Raw genomic sequence first — 20735 nt, 5'->3', positions numbered from 1 at the left:
TGGGGTCCCAGTGGGGTTTTAAGAGGGTCCCAGTGGGGTTTTGGGGGTCCAGGTGGGGTTTTAAGGGGGTCCAGGTGGGGTTTTGAGGGGATCCAGGTGAAGTTTTGGGGGTCCCGGTGGGGTTTTGGGGGTCCAGGTGGGGTTTTGAGGGGATCCAGGTGAAGTTTTCGGGGTCCTGGTGGGGTTTTGGGGATCCAGGTGTGCTGGGGGTGCCACACGATGACCTGGGGCGGTTTTGGGGTGGTCCAGGAGAGGATTTGGGGAGGTTTAGGGGGGTCTCAGGATTTTGAGGAGAGTCTGAAAAGTTTCGGGAAAAGTTTGGGGGAGTTTCGGGGGCACACGGCTCCGCTGAACGCGTCACACTTCAAGAACCAGGTTGGGTGGATCGAGGGAAATTTTGGGGGAGTTTTGAGGTATTTGGGGGGAATATCAGGGTGGTTTTCAGAAGGAGTTCGGGGAAGGTTTTGGGATGGGTTTTGGGGTTTTTGGGAAGGATTTTGGGGTGTTTTGGGCAGGACTGGGGGATTCTGGGCAGGGTTTTGGTGCCACACGCCACCCACGAAACTCGCCGCACACCGAGGCCACGCCGGGGCAGCTTTTGGGGTATTTCTGGGGGGGATTTCCAGGCAGATTTTGGGGTTTTTGGGACGCCTCAGGCGTGCTGGCGGCGCCAGACGATGACGGTGCCGGCGGCGTCCCCCGAGGCCAGCAGGGACTCGTCGCAGTTGAAGGCCACGGCCAGCACGGCGGCCCCGTGGCCCTGCAGCGTGTTCACGGTGGCCCGCGCCGCCCGGCCCACGTCGAAGAAGTGCACGGAGGCGTCCTCGCTGCCCGTCACTGGTGGGGACATTGGGGACATCGAGGACATCAGGGACAGGGCTGGGAAATGGCATCCCATCGAGTTCCTCGCTGCCCGTCACTGGTGGGGATGTGGGGACATTGGGGACATCAGGGACATTGGGGACATCAGGGACACCGGGGACAAGGATAAGGGATGGCACCCAACTGCTCTCCTCGCTGTCTGTCACTGGTGGGGACATCGAGGACATCAGGGACAGGGCTGGGAAATGGCATCCCATCGAGTTCCTCGCTGCCCGTCACTGGTGGGGACATTGGGGACATCGAGGACATCAGGGACAGGGCTGGGAAATGTGATCCCATCGAGTTCCTCGCTGCCCGTCACTGGTGGGGACATTGGGGACATCGAGGACATCAGGGACAGGCTGGGAAATGGCATCCTATTGACTCCCTCGCTGTCTGTCACTGGTGGGGACATCAGGGACATGGGGACAAGGATAAGGGATGGCACCCAACTGCTCTCCTCGCTGTCTGTCACTGGTGGGGACATCGGGGACATCAGGGACAGGGCTGGGAAATGTGATCCCATTGATGGCCTTTGCTGCCCGTCACTGGTGGGGGACTTGGGGACACCGGGGACAAGGATAAGGGATGGCACGCAACTGCTCTCCTCGCTGCCCATCACTGGTGGGGATGTGGGGACATTGGGGACATCAGGGACATCGGGGACATCAGGGACATCAGGGACACTGGGGACAAGGATAAAGGATGGCACCCAACTGCTCTCCTCACTGCCCGTCACTGGTGGGGACACCAGGGACATGGGGACAGGGCTGGGGAATGTCATCCCCCATTGATGGCCTCGCTGTCTGTCACTGGTGGGGACATTGGGGACACTGGGGACAAGGACAACAGATGGCATCCAAGTGCTCTCCTCGCTGTCTGTCACTGGTGGGGACGCTGGGGACATCGGGGACATTTGGGACACTGGGGACACTGGGGACAGAGTCCTTCACTGCCTGTCACTGGTGGGGACATGGGGCTGTTGGGGACATCGGGGACATCGGGGACATCGGGGACATCGGGGACATGGGGACATCAGGGACATGGGGACATCAGGGACATCGGGGACATGGGGGACATCAGGGATATGGGGACAGAGTCCTTCACTGCCTGTCACTGGTGGGGACATTGGGGACATTGGGGACATCAGGGACATAGGGACATCAGGGACATGGGGACATGGGGACATGAGGGACATGGGGACATTGGGGACGTTGGGGACATCAGGGACATCGGGGACATGGGGACATGGGGACAGGGCTGGGCAATGCAATCCCAGGTGCCCTCCTTGCTGCTCGTCACCGCTGGGGACACTGGGGACAGAGAACAGGGCGGGGACCCCGCTGCCCTCGTTGGGGACATTGGGGACAGGGTTGGGGGCGTGATTTTAGTGCCACCCTGGCTGCCCGTCACTGCTGGGGACAACAAGGACAGCTGTGACCCCACTGCCCTCTCTGCTGCCCGTCACTGCTGGGGACACCGGGGACAGGGCTGGGGGGGTGGCTGTCCCTGCACCCCCCCAGTCTGTCCCAGTTTGTCCCAGTTTATCCCAGTCCTCCCAGTCTGTCCCAGTCCGCTCCCAGTCTGTCCCAGTCCCTCCCAGTCTGTCCCAGTCCTCCCAGTTTATCCCAGTCCCCTCCCAGTTTGTCCCAGTCCTTCCCAGTCCTCCCAGTCTGTCCCAGTCCCTCCCAGTTTATCCCAGTCCCCTCCCAGTTTGTCCCAGTCCTTCCCAGTTTGTCCCAGTCCCTCCCAGTCTGTCCCAGTCCCCTCCCAGTTTGTCCCAGTCCTTCCCAGTTTGTCCCAGTCCGCTCCCAGTTTATCCCAGTCCCCTCCCAGTCTGTCCCAGTCCCCTCCCAGTCTGTCCCAGTCCCCTCCCAGTCTGTCCCAGTCCCCTCCCAGTTTGTCCCAGTCCCTCCCAGTCTGTCCCAGTCCGCTCCCAGTCTGTCCCAGTGCCCTCCCAGTTTGTCCCAGTCCCTCCCAGTCTGTCCCAGTGCCCTCCCAGTCCCTCTCAGTCCCTCCCAGTCTGTCCCAGTCCCCTCGAGTCTGTCCCAGTCTGTCCCAGTCCCTCCCAGTCTGTCCCAGTCCCTCCCAGTCTGTCCCAGTCCCCTCCCAGTCTGTCCCAGTCCCTTCCCAGTCCTTCCCAGTCTGTCCCAGTCCCCTCCCAGTCTATCCCAGTCCCTCCCAGTCTGTCCCAGTCCCCTCCCGGTTTGTCCCAGTCCCTCCCAGTCTGTCCCAGTGCCCTCCCAGTCCCTCCCAGTCCCTCCCAGTGCTCACCCACGCAGGCTCCCTGCCGGAAGGACATCAGGGGACAGAAGCAGCTCCTCAGGGGCTGCTCCCGGTGCCGCGTGGGGAAACTGCGCCGGAGCCGCAGCCCCGGGGCCCCCGAGCCCCCCTCGTCCTCCACCACCCTGGGGAGGGGTAAAAGGGTCAGAAACACCCAAAAATCACCCCAAAAACTGCCCCTAAAATCCTCAAATCCCTCTCGTCCTCCACCACCCTGGGGAGGGGTAAACGGGTCAGAAACTCCCAAAAATCACCCCAAAAACTGCCCCTAAAATCCTCAAATCCCTCTCATCCTCCCCCACCCTGGGGAGAGGTAAACGGGTCAGAAACACCCAAAAATCACCCCAAAAACTGCCCCTAAAATCCTCAAATCCCTCTCGTCCTCCACCACCCCGGGGAGGGGTAAACGGGTCACAAATACCCAAAAATGACCCAAAAAACGACCCAAAAAACCCCCCCAATACCAGAAGAGCAGCAGGCGGTCGGGGCAGGCGTTGACCAGCAGGGACGGGTCTGGTCCACCCCAAATCCCTCAATCCCCTCGATGTCCCCAGTGTCCCCACGATGTCCCCAGTGTCCCCCCAGTGTCCCCACGATGTCCCCAGTGTCCTCCCAGTGTCCCCAGTGTCCCCTGGATGTCCCCAGTGTCCCCTCAATGTCCCCAGTGTCCCCCCGGTGTCCCCAGTGTCCCCCCGATGTCCCCAGTGTCCCCCCGGTGTCCCCAGTGTCCCCCCAGTGTCCCCCCAGTGTCCCCACGATGTCCCCTCGATGTCCCCAGTGTCCCCACGATGTCCCCTCGATGTCCCCCCAGTGTCCCCAGTGTCCCTCGATGTCCCCAGTGTCCCCCCGGTGTCCCCAGTGTCCCTCGATGTCCCCAGTGTCCCCCCGGTGTCCCCGAGCCCTCCCCGTACCGGAAGAGCAGCAGGCGGTCGGGGCAGGCGTTCACCAGCAGGGACAGGTCTGGTCCACCCCAAATCCCCCAATCCCCCAAAGCCCCTCGATGTCCCCCCAGTGTCCCCAGTGTCCCCCCGGTGTCCCCAGTGTCCCCCTGGTGTCCCCTCGATGTCCCCTCGATGTCCCCGAGCCCTCCCCGTACCGGAAGAGCAGCAGGCGGTCGGGGCAGGCGTTCACCAGCAGGGACGGGTCTGGTTGACCCCGAATCCCCAAATCCCCCGAAGCCCCTCGATGTCCCCAGTGTCCCCACGATGTCCCCAGTGTCCCCACAATGTCCCCAGTGTCCCCCCGGTGTCCCCGAGCCCTCCCCGTACCGGAAGAGCAGCAGGCGGTCGGGGCAGGCGTTCACCAGCAGGGACGGGTCTGGTCCACCCCCAATCCCCCAATCCCCTCGATGTCCCCAGTGTCCCCAGTGTCCCCTCGGTGTCCCCCCAGTGTCCCCAGTGTCCCCCCAGTGTCCCCAGTGTCCCCCTGGTGTCCCCTCGATGTCCCCCCGGTGTCCCCGAGCCCTCCCCGTACCGGAAGAGCAGCAGGCGGTCGGGGCAGGCGTTCACCAGCAGGGATGGGTCCGGCGCCTCCCGGCTGGCCCAGGCCCGGGCCGAGAGCGACGTGATGGAGCCGCCGGCCTGGACCAGCACCCGCGAGGCCTTGGTCAGCCGGCCTGGGGGGGTGGGGGGCAGGGAGTGAGACCCCTCCCCAAAACCCCACGGTGCCCCCCAGGACCGCCCCAGTGCCCCCCAGTACCTCCCCATCCCTCCCAGTGGCCACCTGGACCAGCATCCCCGAGGCCTCGGCCAGCCGGCCTGGGGGGACAGGGATGTGGGACACCCCCCAAAGCCCTCCCAGTGCCCCCCAAAACCCTCCCAGTGCCATCCCAGTGCCCCCCAGTCCCTCCCAGTGCCATCCCAGTGCCCCCCAGTCCCCTCCCAGTGCCATCCCAGTGCCCTCCAGTCCCCTCCCAGTGCCCCCCAGTGACTCCCAGTCCCTCCCAGTGCCCCCCAGTCCCTCCCAGTGCCCCACACCAGGGTCAAACAGGGAGGACGCAGACTCCCCATTGTCTTTCCAGTCCCTCCCAGTGCCTCCCAGTCTCCCCCAGTCCCCTCCCAGTCTATCTGTACCCACCCCCGGTCTCCCCCAGTCCCTCCCAGTGCACCCCAATCCCCTCCCAGTCTGTCCCAGTCCCTCCCAGTGCCCCCTAATCCCCTCCCAGTCTGTCCCAGTCCCTTCCAGTGCCTCCAGTCCCCTCCCAGTCCCTCCCAGTGCCCCCCAGTCCCCTCCCAGTCCCTCCCAGTGCCCCCCAATCCCCTCCCAGTCTGTCCCAGTCCCTCCCAGTGCCTCCCAATCCTCTCCCAGTCTGTCCGAGCCCTTCCCAATCCCCTCCCAGTCTGTCCCAGTGCCCCCAGTGCCCTTCCAGTGCCCTCCAGATACCTCCCAGTGCCCTCCCCAGTGACTCCCAGTGCCCCCCAGTCCCTCCCAGTCCCCTCCCAGTGTCCCCCAGTCCCTCCCAGTCTGTCCCAGTGCCCCCAGTGCCCTTCCAGTGCCCTCCAGATACCTCCCAGTGCCCTCCCCAGTGACTCCCAGTGCCCCCCAGTCCCCTCCCAGTGCCCCCCAGTCCCCTCCCAGGCTGTCCCAGTGCCCCCAGTGCCCTTCCAGTGCCCTCCAGTACCCTCCCAGTCTGTCCCAGTGCCCCCAGTGCCCGTACCGGTGCCGGGGTCGCACAGGAACGAGGACACCGAGCCCCGGTCGTCCCCGGCCCACAGGACGCGCCCGGGGGCGTCGAAGCAGAGGGCGAGGACCTGCCCGGGGAGGCGCCCGGTGCCCCCCCGCGCCGCCTTCCCCGTGGAGATGTTCACAACCCGCACCATGTGCCGGGCACTGCCCACCTGGGGGGGCAAAAAAGGGGCTGGGGGGCACCCTGGGACCCCCACACCCACCCTGGGACCCCCAAAATCCCCCCCAAAATCCCCCCGAGCCGCCTTCCCCGTGGAGATGTTCACAACCTGCACCATGTGCCGGGCACTGCCCACCTGGGGGGCACAGAGAGATCACCAGACCCACTCTGAGACCCCCCAGACACACCCTGGGACCCCCAAACCTGCCCGAGACCCCCAAAATCCCCCCCAAAATCCCCCCCAAAATCCCCCCAAGCCGCCTTCCTTGTGGAGATGTTCGCAACCTGCACCATGTGCCGGGCACTGCCCACCTGGGGGGCCAAAAAAGGGGCTGGGGGGCACCCTGGGACCCCCACACCAATCCTGGGACCCCCACACCCACCCTGAGACCCCCACACCCACCCTGGGACCCCCACACCCACCCTGAGACCCCCACACCCACCCTGGGACCCCCAAAATCCCCCCCAAAAAGCCCCCCGAGCTGCCTTCCCCGTGGAGACGTTCAGCACCTGCACCCGGGCTGGGTCTGGGGGGATGCTCGGGGGTCTCTGAGGGCTGTGGGGTTCTGAGATGTTTTCTGGGATATTTTGGGTCGGTTCTGGGGTGTTTTGGGATATTTTGGGATGGTTTTAGGGTATTTTGGGATTTCCCTCACCACGGTGAGGTTGTTGTCGAGCGGCTGGAAGGCGCAGCACAGCAGCGCAGGGCTGGGTTCGGGGGGATGTTTGGGGGTCTCTCAGGGCTGTGGTTTTGGGCTGTTTTTTGGGGTGATTTTTGGGGTGATTTTGGGGTATTTAGGAGGATTTTGGGGTTTCTCTCACCACAGCGAGTTTGTGGTTCAGCAGCTGGAAAATGCAGCACAGAAGCACGGCGCCGTTTGGGTCAGGTTTGAGGGCGTGTTTGGGGGTCCCAGGGGGGGTCTTTCAGCACTGCAGGGTTTTGGGGTGATTTTGGGATGATTTTTGGGGTGATTTTGGGGTATTTCGGGGTTTCTCTCACCACAGTGAGGTTATTATTCAGCAGCTGGAAGGTGCAGCACAGCAGCACAGGGTTGGGTTCGGGGGGATGTTTGGGGGTCTCTCAGCAGTGTAGGGTCTCAGGGTGATTTTGAGATGATTTTTGGGGTGATTTTGGGATGATTTTTGGGATGATTTTTGGGATGATTTTGGGATGATTTTTGGGGTGATTTTAGGGTATTTCGGGGTTCCTCTCACAACGGTGAGGTTGTTGTTCAGCGGCTGGAAGGCGCAGCAGGGCAGGGCAGGGCTGGGTTTGGGGGTCTCTCAGCAGTGTAGGGTCTCAGGGTGATTTTGGGATGATTTTTGGGGTATTTAGGAGGATTTCGGGGTTCCTCTCACCATGGTGAGGTTGTTATTCAGCGGCTGGAAGGCGCAGCACAGCAGCGCAGGGCTGGGTTCGGGGGGATGTTTGGGGGTCTCTCAGGACTGTGATTTTGGGATGATTTTTGGGGTGATTTTTGGGGTGATTTTGGGATGATTTTTGGGGTGATTTTGGGATGATTTCTGGGGTGATTCTGGGATATTTCGGGGCTCCTCTCACCACAGTAAGGTTGTTGTTCAGCGGCTGGAAGGCGCAGCACAGCAGCGCGGCGCCGTCGGGGTCGGGCACGCGGCGGATGCAGCGCCCGTCGGCGGGGTCCCAGAGGCGCAGGGTCCCGTCCAGCGAGGCCGACACCAGCACGTCGTTGGACAGGGACCAGGCGAAGTCGGAGACGCCGGCGCCGTGGCCGCGGAGCCGCCGCAGCACGGCCGGGGGCCCCGGCGCCAGGCGGCACACGGACAGCGTCCCGTCCAGGGAGCAGCACGCCAGGAGGTGCCGCTCGTCGTGGGCAAACTGCACCTTCCGCACTGGGGAGGGGGAAAGGAGACCCCTCCTCAAAATTCCATAGGGTCTGGAACCCTCCAGAACAAAGGGATCACCCCCAGAGCGAGAGGAACCCCCAGACCCACCCAGCAGGTGCCACTTGTGGTGGGCAAACTGCACCTTCCACAGTGGGGACGGGGAAACGAGACCCCTCCCCAAAATTCCATAGGGCCAGGAACCCCCCAGAGCCAGGGGAGACCCCCTAGAAGATGGGGGAGCCCCCAGGCCACCCAGCAGGTTCTGCTTGTGGTGGGCAAACTTCACCTTCTGCACTGGGGAGGGGGAAAACAAGACCCCTCCTCAAAATTCCATAGGATCAGTGGCCACCCAAAACAAACACAACACCCCCAGGGTGACAGGAACCCCCAGACCCACCCAGAAGGTGCTGCTTGTGGTGGGAAAACTTCACCTTCTGCACTGGGGAGGGGGAAATGAGACCCCTCCCCAAAATTCCATAGGGTCAGGAACCCCCCAGAGCCAGGGGAGACCCCCTAGAAGATGGGGGAGCCCCCAGCCCACCCAGCAGGTGCCACTTGTGGTGGGAAAACTGCACCTTCCGCACTGGGGAGGGGGAAACGAGACCCCTCCTCAAAATTCCATAGGGTCAGGAACGCCCCCCTAACAAAGGGATCACCCCTAAAGCGAGAGGAACCCCCAGACCCACCCAGCAGGTGCCACTTGTGGTGGGCAAACTGCACCTTCTGCACTGGGGAGGGGGAAAGGAGACCCCTCCTCAAAATTCCATAGGGTCAGGAACCCTCCAGAACAAAGGCAAAGGGAGCAGGTGAGACCCCTCCTCAAAATTCCATAGGGTCGGTGGCCACCCAAAACAAACACATCACCCCCAGGGTGACAGGAACCCCCAGACCCACCCAGCAGGTGCCACTTGTGGTGGGAAAACTTCACCTTCTGCACTGGGGAGGGGGAAATGAGACCCCTCCCCAAAATTCCATAGGGCCAGGAACCCCCCCCAAACAAAGGGATCACCCCCAGAGTGAGAGGAACCCCCAGACCCACCCAGCAGGTGCCACTTGTGGTGGGCAAACTGCACCTTCCACAGTGGGGACGGGGAAACGAGACCCCTCCTCAAAATTCCATAGGGCCAGGAACCCTCCAGAGCCAGGGGAGACCCCCTAGAACATGGGGGAGCCCCCAGCCCACCCAGCAGGTTCTGCTTGTGGTGGGCAAACTGCACCTTCCGCACTGGGGAGGGGGAAACGAGACCCCTCCTCAAAATTCCATAGGGTCGGTGGCCACCCAAAACAAACACATCACCCCCAGGGTGACAGGAACCCCCAGACCCACCCAGCAGGTGCTGCTTGTGCTGGGAAAACTTCACCTTCTGCACTGGGGAGGGGGAAATGAGACCCCTCCTCAAAATTCCATAGGGTCAGGAACCCCCCCCAAACAAAGGGGTCACCCCCAGAGCGAGAGGAACCCCCAGACCCACCCAGCAGGTGCCAATTGTGGTGGGAAAACTTCACCTTCCACAGTGGGGACGGGGAATCGAGACCCCTCCTCAAAATTCCATAGGGTCAGGAACCCTCCAGAACAAAGGGATCACCCCCAGAGCGAGAGGAACCCCCAGCCCACCCAGCAGGTTCTGCTTGTGGTGGGCAAACTGCACCTTCTGCACTGGGGAGGGGGAAACGAGACCCCTCCCCAAAATTCCATAGGGCCAGGAACCCCCCAGAGCCAGGGGAGACCCCCTAGAACATGGGGGAACCCCCAGCCCACCCAGCAGGTTCTGCTTGTGGTGGGCAAACTGCACCTTCCGCACTGGGGAGGGGGAAAGAGGGTGAGTGAGACCCCTCCCCAAAACTCCATGGGGTCAGGAACCCCCCCAGAGCCAGGGGAGACCCCTTAGAACATGGGGGAGCCCCCAGCCCACCCAGCAGGTTCTGCTTGTGGTGGGCAAACTGCACCTTCCGCACTGGGGAGGGGGAAAACGAGACCCCTCCTCAAAATTCCATAGGGTCAGGAACCCTCCAGAACAAAGGCAAAGGGAGCAGGTGAGACCCCTCCTCAAAATTCCATAGGGTCGGTGGCCACCCAAAACAAACACATCACCCCCAGGGTGACAGGAACCCCCAGACCCACCCAGCAGGTGCCAATTGTGGTGGGCAAACTGCACCTTCCACAGTGGGGACGGGGAAACGAGACCCCTCCTCAAAATTCCATAGGGCCAGGAACCCCCCAGAGCCAGGGGAGACCCCCTAGAACATGGGGGAACCCCCAGCCCACCCAGCAGGTGCCACTTGTGGTGGGCAAACTGCACCTTCTGCACTGGGGAGGGGGAAAGGAGACCCCTCCTCAAAATTCCATAGGGTCAGGAACCCTCCAGAACAAAGGGATCACCCCCAGAGTGAGAGGAACCCCCAGACCCACCCAGCAGGTGCCGCTTGTGGTGGGCAAACTGCACCTGCCGCACTGGGGAGGGGGAAAAGGGGACGGGTGAGACCCCTCCCCAAAACTCTATGGGGTCAGGAACCCCCCCAGAGCCAGGGGAGACCCCCTAGAACATGGGGGAGCCCCCAGCCCACCCAGCAGGTTCTGCTTGTGGTGGGCAAACTGCACCTTCCGCACTGGGGAGGGAGAAAACGAGACCCCTCCTCAAAATTCCATAGGGTCAGTGGCCACCCAAAACAAACACATCACCCCCAGGGTGACAGGAACCCCCAGACCCACCCAGCAGGTGCCACCTGTGGTGGGAAAACTTCACCTTCTGCACTGGGGAGGGGGAAATGAGACCCCTCCCCAAAATTCCATAGGGCCAGGAACCCCCCCCAAACAAAGGGATCACCCCCAGAGCGAAAGGAACCCCCAGACCCACCCAGAAGGTGCTGCTTGTGGTGGGCAAACTGCACCTGCCACACTGGGGAGGGGGAAAAGGGGACGGGTGAGACCCCTCCCCAAAATCCCATAGGGTCAGGGGCCACCCAAAACAAACACATCACCCCCAGGGTGACAGGACCCCCCAGACCCACCCAGCAGGTTCTGCTTGTGGTGGGCAAACTGCACCTGCCACAGTGGGGAGGGGGAAAAGGGGACGGGTGAGACCCCTCCCCAAAACTCCATGGGGTCAGGAACTCCCCAAACAAAGGCAAAGGGAGCAGGTGAGACCCCTCCCCAAAATTCTATGGGGTCAGGAACCGCCCCAGAACAAAGGGATCACCCCCAGGGTGACAGGACCCCCCAAACCCACCCAAAAGGTGCTGCTTGTGGTGGGCAAACTGCACTGGGGGGATGGGGGAAAGGTGAGACCCCTCCCCAAAATCCCACAGAGAGGGGATTCCCCCCAGACCCCCTTCAGGTGAGAGACTCAGGCCCCTCCCCACCCTTCTCATGGAAAGCCCCACTCCCACCCCCTCAGGGACACCTGAGAGCCCTGAAACCCCCCAGAGCACACCTGAGACCCCCCAGAGCACACCTGAGACCCCCTCAGGCCCCCCTAGAGCACACCTGAGACCCCCCAAGCTCCCCCAGAGCACACCTGAGACCCCCCAGAGCACACCTGAGACCCCCCCAAGCAGCCCCAGAGCACACCTGAGACCCCCCAAGCTCCCCCAGAGCACACCTGAGACCCCCTCAGGCCCCCCTAGAGCACACCTGAGACCCCCCAAGCTCCCCCAGAGCACACCTGAGACCCTCCAGACCCCTCCCCACTCCTTCCTATGGAAACCTCCCCCTTCCTATTCCCTCACAGACCCCCCAGGGGACACCTGAGCCCCCCCAGACCCCCTCAGAGGACACCTGAGACCCCCCAGGGGACACCTGAGACCCCCCAGACCCCTTCAAGCCCCCCCAGAGCACACCTGAGCCCCACCAGGGGACACCTGAGCCCCCCCAGACCCCCTCAGAGCACACCTGAGCCCCCCCAGGGGACACCTGAGACCCCCTCAGACCCCCCCAGACCCCCTCAGAGGACACCTGAGCACCCCCCAGACCCCCTCAGAGGACACCTGAGCCCCCCCAGACTCCCCCAGACCCCCCCAGGGGACACCTGAGCACCCCCCAGACCCCCTCAGGACCCCCCCAGGGGACACCTGATCCCCCCCAGACTCCCCCAGACCCCCTCAGAGGACACCTGAGCCCCCCCAGGGGACAACTGAGCCCCCCCCAGACCCCCTCAGAGGACACCTGAGCCCCCCCAGCCCCCCTCAGGACCCCTCCAGGGGACACCTGAGCACCCCCCAGACCCCCTCAGGACCCCCCCAGGGGACACCTGAGCCCCCCCAGACCCCCCCAGGGGACACCTGAGCCCCCCCAGACCCCCTCAGGCCCCCCCAGAGCACACCTGAGACCCCCAGGGGACACCTGAGCCCCCCCAGACCCCCTCAGGACCCCCTCAGGGGACACCTGAGCCTCCCCAGACCCCCTCAGGACCCCCTCAGGGGACACCTGAGCCTCCCCAGACCCCTCCAGGGGACACCTGAGCACCCCCCAGACCCCCTCAGGACTCCCTCAGAGGACACCTGAGCCCCCCCAGACCCCCTCAGAGGACACCTGAGCCCCCCCAGACCCCTCCAGGGGACACCTGAGCCCCCCCAGCCCCCCTCAGAGGACACCTGAGCCCCCCAGCCCCCCGGCTCACCTGCACTGTCCAGGTGCTGGTCGAACACGTGGAACACCCCCGCGAAGGCGTAGTTCTCGCTCAGGGTGGTGTCCCCGGCCATGGCCCGGCTGGCCTCGGCCAGGGGGGTGGGGACCACCCCGGGGGGGCTGCGGGGTGGGGGGGCAGCGTGAGACCCCCGCCCCGGATCGATCTGAACCCCCCCGGGACCCCCGGAGCCCAACCCGGCACCCCCCCGGGCTCCCTGCAATGGTTTCGTCCGGGGGAATTTCCATGGGGGGAGGGGCAATGTGAGACCCCCCCCAAGACCCTGAGACCCCCCCCAGGTACCCCCAGAGCCCCCCAGGACCCTGAGACCCCCCCCAGATACCCCCTGACCCCCCAGATACCGATTGGCACCCTCCAAACCCCCCCATCCCCCACAATGGTTTCGCCCACAGGCGCGCAGCCCCCCCCAAGGACGGATGGGGGGAGGGGGAGGCACCTGGAGACCCCCCCCCAAAACATCGAGACCCCCCTAAAAAACCCCACAACCCTCTGAGACCCCTCCCCAAAACCCCCAGGAACCCAAAACCTCCCCCCCCAAAATGAGTCCCCAGCACCCTGAGACCCCCCCCCAAAAAAAACCCCAAAATTCCCCAAATCCTCCCAAAATTCCCCCCAGGGACCCCTCCCCAATTCCCCCCCGGGGGTCTCACCGCTCGTCGGGGCCCCCCCGCAGCCCCCCCGGGCCGGAGCTGCGGCTCAGGGAGCGCCGGTGGCCCCGGGACCCCCGCGGGTCCTCCTCGAAATCCTGGGGGGGAAAAGGGCTGGGACCCCCGAATTGGGGAGGGGACCCCCGAATTGGGGAGGGGAGCCCCAAAAATGGGGAGGGGAGCCCCAAAAATGGGGAGGGGAGCCCTGAAAATGGGGTGGGAGACCCAAAAATGGGGGTGGAAGACCCAAAAATGGGGGTGGGAAACCCAAAAATGGGGGTGGGAAACTCAAAAATGGGGGAAACCCAAAAATGGGGGTGGGAGCCCCAAAAATGGGGGAGACCCAAAAATGGGGGTGGGAAACCCAAAAATGGGGGTGGGAGCCCCAAAAATGGGGGTGGGAAACTGAAAAATGGGGGTGGGAAACCCAAAAATGGGGGAGACCCAAAAATGGGGGTGGGAAACCCAAAAATGGGGGAGACCCAAAATGGGTGTGGGAAACCCAAAAATGGGGGTGGGAGCCCCAAAAATGGGGAAGACCCAAAAATGGGGGTGGGAGCCCCAAAAATGGGGGTGGAAAACCCAAAAATGGGGGTGGGGTCATCAAAAATGGGGTGAGAACCCCAAAAGTGGGGTGGGTTCCTCAAAAATGGGGTGGAAACCCCAAAAATAGGGAAGGGATCCTCAGGAATGGGGGTGGGGTCCTTAAAAACGGGGATGGGACCCCCAAAAATGGGGGTGGGAAACCCAAAAATGGGGTGGAAAACAGAAAAATGGGGGTGGGAGCCCCAAAAATGGGGGTGGGAAACCCAAAAATGGGGGTGGGAAATCCAAAAATGGGGATGGGACCCCCAAAAACGGGGATGGGACCCCCAAAAATGGGGGTGGGAAACCCAAAAATGGGGTGGAAAACAGAAAAATGGGGGTGGGAGACCCAAAAATGGGGTGGGGTCCCCAAAAGTGGGAGCAAGAACCCCCCAGGACCCCCAAAATAGGGGAGGGGTCCCCTCAAATCTCCCCAAAATTGGTGCTGGGACTCCCAGACCCCCCCAAGAGGAATTTTGGGTTTGTGCCGCGCCCCCAGGTGTGTCCTGAGCCCCCCCAGGTGTGTCCTGAGCCCTGTGAACCTGCCCCAGGTGTGCCCCAAACCCCGCCAGGTGTACCCAAGTGTATCCAGGTGTACCCCAAACCCCTCCAAGTGTACCCCAGGTGAACCCTGGGGGCACTCAGGTGTGCCCACGTGTGCCCAGGTGTGCCCCAAACCCCTCCAGGTGTACCCCAGGTGTATCCAGGTGTGCCCCAGGTGTGCCCAGGTGTGCCCCAAACCCCTCCAGGTGTACCCCAGGTGTACCCCAGGTGTACCCAGGTGTGCCCAGGTGTACCCAGGTGTGCCCCAAACCCCTCCAGGTGTATCCCAGGTGTACCCAGGTGTATCCCAGGTGTGCCCCACGTGTGCCCAGGTGTGTCCAGGTGTTCCCAGGTACCTCCATGCGGTCCAGCGTGGTCTGGCTGGCCCGCAGGGCGCTGCAGCAGCTGCCCCAGGTGTGCCCAGGTGTATCCCAGGTGTATCCCAGGTGTACTCAGGTGTATGCAAGGTGTACCCAGGTGTATCCCACGTGTGCCCCACGTGTGCCCAGGTGTGTCCAGGTGTACCCCACATGTTCCCAGGTGTTCCCAGGTGTGCCCAGGTGTACCCAGGTGTATCCCAGGTGTGCCCCACGTGTGCCCAGGTGTGTCCAGGTGTGCCCAGGTACCTCCATGCGGTCCAGCGTGGTCCGGCTGGCCCGCAGGGCGCTGCGGCAGCTGCCCCAGGTGTGCCCAGGTGTATCCCAGGTGTATCCCAGGTGTGCCCAGGTGTGTCCAGGTGTATCCCAGGTGTATCCCAGGTGTACTCAGGTGTATCCAAGGTGTACCCAGGTGTATCCCAGGTGTGCCCCACGTGTGCCCAGGTGTTCCCAGGTACCTCCATGCGGTCCAGCGTGGTCCGGCTGGCCCGCAGGGCACTGCGACAGCTACCCCAGGTGTGCCCAGGTGTATCCCAGGTGTATCCCAGGTGTGCCCAGGTGTATCCAAGGTGTACCCAGGTGTATCCCAGGTGTGCCCCACGTGTGCCCAGGTGTGTCCAGGTGTGCCCAGGTGTATCCCAGGTGTACCCAGGTGTGCCCCAAACCTCACCAGGTGTATCCCAGGTGTTCCCAGGTGTTCCCAGGTACCTCCATGCGGTCCAGCGTGGTCCGGCTGGCCCGCAGGGCGCTGCAGCAGCTGCCCCAGGTTTGCTCAGGTGTATCCCAGGTGTACTCAGGTGTATCCCAGGTGTACTCAGGTGTATCCCAGGTGTGCCCCACGTGTGCCCAGGTGTGTCCAGGTGTGCCCAGGTACCTCCATGCGGTCCAGCGTGGTCCGGCTGGCCCGCAGGGCGCTGCAGCAGCTGCCCCAGGTGTGCCCAGGTGCATCCCAGGTGTACTCAGGTGTATGCAAGGTGTACCCAGGTGTATCCCACGTGTGCCCCACGTGTGCCCAGGTGTATCCCAGGTGTATCCCAGGTGTACCCAGGTGTATCCCAGGTGTGCCCCACGTGTGCCCAGGTGTGTCCAGGTGTGCCCAGGTGTACCCCACATGTTCCCAGGTGTTCCCAGGTGTACCCAGGTGTACCCAGGTGTGCCCCAAACCTCACCAGGTGTGCCCAGGTGTGTACCAGGTGTACCCAGGTGTACCCAGGTGTATCCCAGGTGTACCCAGGTGTGCCCCAAACCTCACCAGGTGTACCCCAGGTGTTCCCAGGTGTGCCCAGGTACCTCCATGTGGTCCAGCGTGGTACGGCTGGCCCGCAGGGCGCTGCGGCAGCTGCCCCAGGTGTGCCCAGGTGTATCCCAGGTGTATCCCAGGTGTACTCAGGTGTACCCAGGTGTACCCAGGTGTGCCCCAAACCCCTCCAGGTGTATCCCAGGTGTATCCAGGTGTGCCCAGGTGCAGTCCAGGTGTGCCCCAAACCCCTCCAGGTGTATCCCAGGTGTATCCAGGTGTATCCCAGGTGTATCCAGGTGTATCCCAGGTGTGTCCAGGTGTGCCCAGGTACCTCCATGCGGTCCAGCGTGGTCCGGCTGGCCCGCAGGGCGCTGTGGCAGCTGCCCCAGGTGTGCCCAGGTGTATCCCAGGTGTGTCCAGGTGTGCCCCAAACCTCACCAGGTGTACCCCAGGTGTTCCCAGGTGTGCCCAGGTACCTCCATGCGGTCCAGCGTGGTCCGGCTGGCCCGCAGGGCGCTGCAGCAGCTGCCCCAGGTGTGCCCAGGTTTATCCCAGGTGTACTCAGGTGTATCCAAGGTGTACCCAGGTGTATCCCAGGTGTGCCCCACGTGTGCCCAGGTGTGTCCAGGTGTGCCCAGGTGTATCCCAGGTGTACTCAGGTGTATCCAAGGTGTACCCAGGTGTATCCCAGGTGTACCCCACATGTTCCCAGGTGTTCCCAGGTGTTCCCAGGTGTGCCCAGGTGTACCCAGGTGTACTCAGGTGTGCCCCAAACCTCACTAGGTGTACCCCAGGTGTATCCCAGGTGTGCCCAGGTGTATCCCAGGTGTACTCCACATGTTCCCAGGTGTATCCCAGGTGTGCCCAGGTGTATCCCAGGTGTACTCAGGTGTATCCAAGTTGTACCCAGGTGTATCCCAGGTGTGCCCCACGTGTGCCCAGGTGTGTCCAGGTGTGCCCAGGTACCTCCATGTGGTCCAGCGTGGTCCGGCTGGCCCGCAGGGCACTGCAGCAGCTGCCCCAGGTGTGCCCAGGTGTATCCCAGGTGTACTCAGGTGTATCCCAGGTGTACCCAGGTGTATCCCAGGTGTGCCCCACGTGTGCCCAGGTGTGTCCAGGTGTGCCCAGGTGTATCCCAGGTGTACTCAGGTGTACCCAGGTGTACCCAGGTGTGCCCCAAACCCCTCCAGGTGTATCCCAGGTGTATCCAGGTGTGCCCAGGTGCAGTCCAGGTGTGCCCCAAACCCCTCCAGGTGTATCCCAGGTGTATCCAGGTGTACCCCAGGTGTTCCCAGGTATGCCCAGGTACCTCCATGCGGTCCAGCGTGGTCCGGCTGGCCCGCAGGGCGCTGCGGCAGCTGCCCGGCTCGGACAGGGCGCCGTAGCGCTGCGCCAGGAGCCGCGCCCGCAGCCGCAGGTACCAGCGCCGCGCCTCCCCGGCCAGGTGCCCGCCCTGCGCCCGCTCCCGCAGCAGCTGCGAGCGCCGCCGCACGTACTGCGTGCGGAACTGCGGCAGCTGCGGCGTGCGGTACGCCGCGTACCTGCCAGGTGAGGGACAGGTGAGAAATGGGGTTAAAGATACCCAAAACCAGGGAAATTCCACACAAAAACACACCCAGGTGTGCACAACTGCAGCGTGCGGTACGCTGTGTACCTGCCGGGTGAGGGACAGGTGAGAAACGTGGTTAATTTTACCCAAAATCAGAAAAATTCCACCCAAAAATACACCCAGGTGTGCAGAGCTGTGCTGTGCGGTACGCCGCATACCTGCCGGGTGAGGGACAGGTGAGAAACGGGGTTATTTCTACCCAAAACCAGGGAAATTCCACCCAAAAATAGACCCAGGTGTGCAGAACTGCAGCGTGCGGTACGCTGTGTACCTGCCGGGTGAGGGACAGGTGAGAAACGGGGTTAGTGCTATCCAAAACCAGGGAAATTCCACCCAAAAACAGACCCAGGTGTGCAGAGCTGTGCTGTGCGGTACACAGCATACCTGCCGGGTGAGGGACAGGTGAGAAATTGGGTTAATTCTACCCAAAACCAGGGAAATTCCACCCAAAACCAGACCCAGGTGTGCAGAGCTGCGGTGTGCGGTACGCTGCGTACCTGCTGGGTGAGGGACAGGTGAGAAACGGGGTTAAAGATACCCAAAACCAGGGAAATTCCACCCAAAAATAGACCCAGGTGTGCAGAACTGCAGCATGCGGTACGCTGTGTACCTGCACAGGTGAGGGACAGGTGAGAAATGGGGTTATTTCTACCCAAAATCAGAGAAATTCCACCCAAAACCAGACCCAGGTGTGCAGAACTGCAGCGTGCGGTACGCCGCGTACCTGTGCAGGTGGGACAGGAAACAAGGGCGAGAGACAGGTGAGAAATTGGGTTAATTCTACCCAAAATCAGAGAAATTCCACCCAAAAATAGACCCAGGTGTGCAGAGCTGCAGTGGGTGGTACGCCGCATATCTGCCAGGTGGGACAGGTGAGAAATGGGGTTATTTCTACCCGAAATCAGAGAAATTCCACCCAAAACCAGACCAAGGTGTGCAGAGCTGCAGCGTACAGTACGCTGCGTACCTGCCGGGTGAGGGACAGGTGAGAAACAGGGTTGATGCTACCCAAAACCAGGGAAATTCCACCCAAAAATAGACCCAGGTGTGCAGAGCTGCAGCGTACAGTACGCTGCGTACCTGCCGGGTGAGACAGGTGAGAAACGGGTGAGAAACAGGTGAGGGACAGGTGAGAAACGGGGTTACTGCTACCCAAAAAAAGAAAAAATCCACCCAAAACCAGACCCAGGTGTGCAGAGCTGCGGTGTGTAGTGCCCTGCACACCTGCACAGGTGGGACAGGAGACACAGGTGAGGGACACAGGTGAGTGTGCAGAGTTTTGTGGATGAATGGCTTCGTGAGGAAGGACACGACTACGTGCAGTTAGTGAAGCAGCAGCTGAAAATTGCACAGTGCAGCAATAGCAGATGTAGCAATAATATCTTATGTCCTTGGGTGAGCTGGTTCCCAACAGTGGAATGGTCAGCAAAAAGATAAATGTAAGGGAAAACAAAGCAAGCTTAGAAAGCTCCAAAGGCGGGATTGACCTGGTTTTGATACACCAATGATGAGCTTAAATTTTGCAATATGCATGAGCTTCATTATAACGGGTATAACTGTACATGTGTGCTTGGAATAAACTGAGACTCGTTGACATTATAGAATAGACTTGTCTCCCGTCATTTTTTCCACAAAATGGTGACCCGATCGACGTGATGGGCGCCACGGTGGAATGACCAAAAATATTTCGGGTCCTGATGCAGCCAGGAGGGCAAAAGTGCTGAATTGAAATAGAGTGCACCGTGCCCCAGGTGACTGCACAGGCAAGCCTGGCCGATACGTGCTGCCGACGACCTCGGAGCGCTGCAACAGCGCTGGCAACATAGGTATGGAGAGGCAAGCAGCATATGATTTATTTATTGCATTCTTGCAGAAAAGGCAGATTAAAGGCATTGATTTGCAGAAAGACCTGCCAGGGTTATTAACATATGGGTATTCTAAGGGGTTCTTTGTAAATCCTCATACAGTACATGAGTTGTCTGAGTGGCGTAAGTTTGGGGATAAACTGTGGGAGGAAGTTTTAGATGATGATAAGACGGCTAAAAAGTTGGGAAAGTGGTGGAAGGTAGTTCACAATGAGTTGTTGCAACATCAGGCAGAAAAGAAAGCTGCCGAGCAGAGAACTTCTGCACTAGAGAAAAATAGAGGTTTTAGCGGGGAGGATTGGTTGCCTGGTGTTTCCATGCCACCTGCTGTATCTACAGTGGAGTTGCCTCCATTGCCACCCGTGCCTGAGGACACTGAAACAGAGTCACGTTGTGAGCCCACGGCTCCTCCAGCCCCCTCAGAACAGAGATCGCCGGTTTGTCAAAGTTTGTCTGTCAGTGAGCCGATCCCTAGGGCAGAGTCTGACCTAACGGAGGCTCTGGCCAGGGAGCGGAGGGAAGTTTGGGCGACTTTGGCAAGAGAGGAGCTGGACAAAGGAGATGGGCAGGCTTTGGAACTAGCAGCAGAACTGGTTTGTCCTGTAATTTTTCAGCAGCAGGCAGGCGGGGGGTTAACAGCTCAGATTACACCCTTAGATTGGGAATTGTCAGAATTACGAGCTACAGTGAGTCAATTTGGAGTTACTAGTGAACTGGCTAGGCAGATATTGGATTATGTTTGGAGTACTAATATATTGCTACCAAGAGATTGTAGAAGTCTTGCTAAGCTTATTTTCTCGCCACATCAGAGGCTTTTGTTTGGTGCACACTGGCAGGCAGAAGTTAATGAAGCTGTAGCTATACAAAGACAGCCTGGAGATCCTCTTCATGGAGTAACTATAGATGAATTGATGGGTTTAGGAGCATATTTTCGCACTGAGGCACAAGCTATGCTAGGACCTGAGAAGTGTCGAGAGGCAATGCGACTAGCTCGAAGGGCTATAGATAAGGTGAAAGACCCGGGAGGTTTGCCAGCGTATATGGGAATTAAACAAGGAAAGGATGAGACTTTTGGAGCGTTTATTGATAAGGCAGCGGCAGCAATAGAGAGAGCTGGAGTGCCTGAGTTTATGCGTGGATCATTGTTGAAGCAGTGTGCTTTGCAAAATTGTAATGCTTCTACAAGAAGTGTGTTAAACACATTAGGAGCTAATTGGACTATAGAAGATGCATTAGAGAGGATGGCTACTATACCAACGGGGCAGCAGGCATTTTTAATTAAAGCTATTAAAGAGCTGGGGGAGGGATTAAAAGAGCAGGCAAAAGCTTCACAGACACAGGTGTTAGCTGCTCTTGCACCCCTCCAAGCGTCAG

At 61.2% G+C, this 20735-nt stretch overlaps 1 protein-coding gene across 1 annotated transcript; it reads right to left on the bottom strand.

Moving 5' to 3' along the window:
* Positions 1-376: 376 nt before the first annotated feature.
* Positions 377-17303, bottom strand: WDR13 (WD repeat domain 13). The gene is made up of 8 exons (XM_077789752.1): positions 17197-17303; positions 13146-13240; positions 12469-12596; positions 7551-7858; positions 5801-5981; positions 4618-4759; positions 3136-3269; positions 377-837 (listed from the first exon to the last, which is right to left on the bottom strand). Exons 1-8 carry the CDS (start codon positions 17200-17202, stop codon positions 653-655), a joined length of 1179 nt encoding a protein of 392 aa, XP_077645878.1. The 5' UTR covers positions 17203-17303; the 3' UTR covers positions 377-652.
* Between the last annotated feature and the right edge of the window lie 3432 nt (positions 17304-20735).

The sequence above is a fragment of the Lonchura striata genome, chromosome 36 (genome assembly GCF_046129695.1).
Source record: "Lonchura striata isolate bLonStr1 chromosome 36, bLonStr1.mat, whole genome shotgun sequence".
Lineage (NCBI taxonomy): Eukaryota > Metazoa > Chordata > Aves > Passeriformes > Estrildidae > Lonchura > Lonchura striata.
Note: the sequence above shows the minus strand (reverse complement) of the source record. Positions and strands in the feature narration are given on the sequence as shown.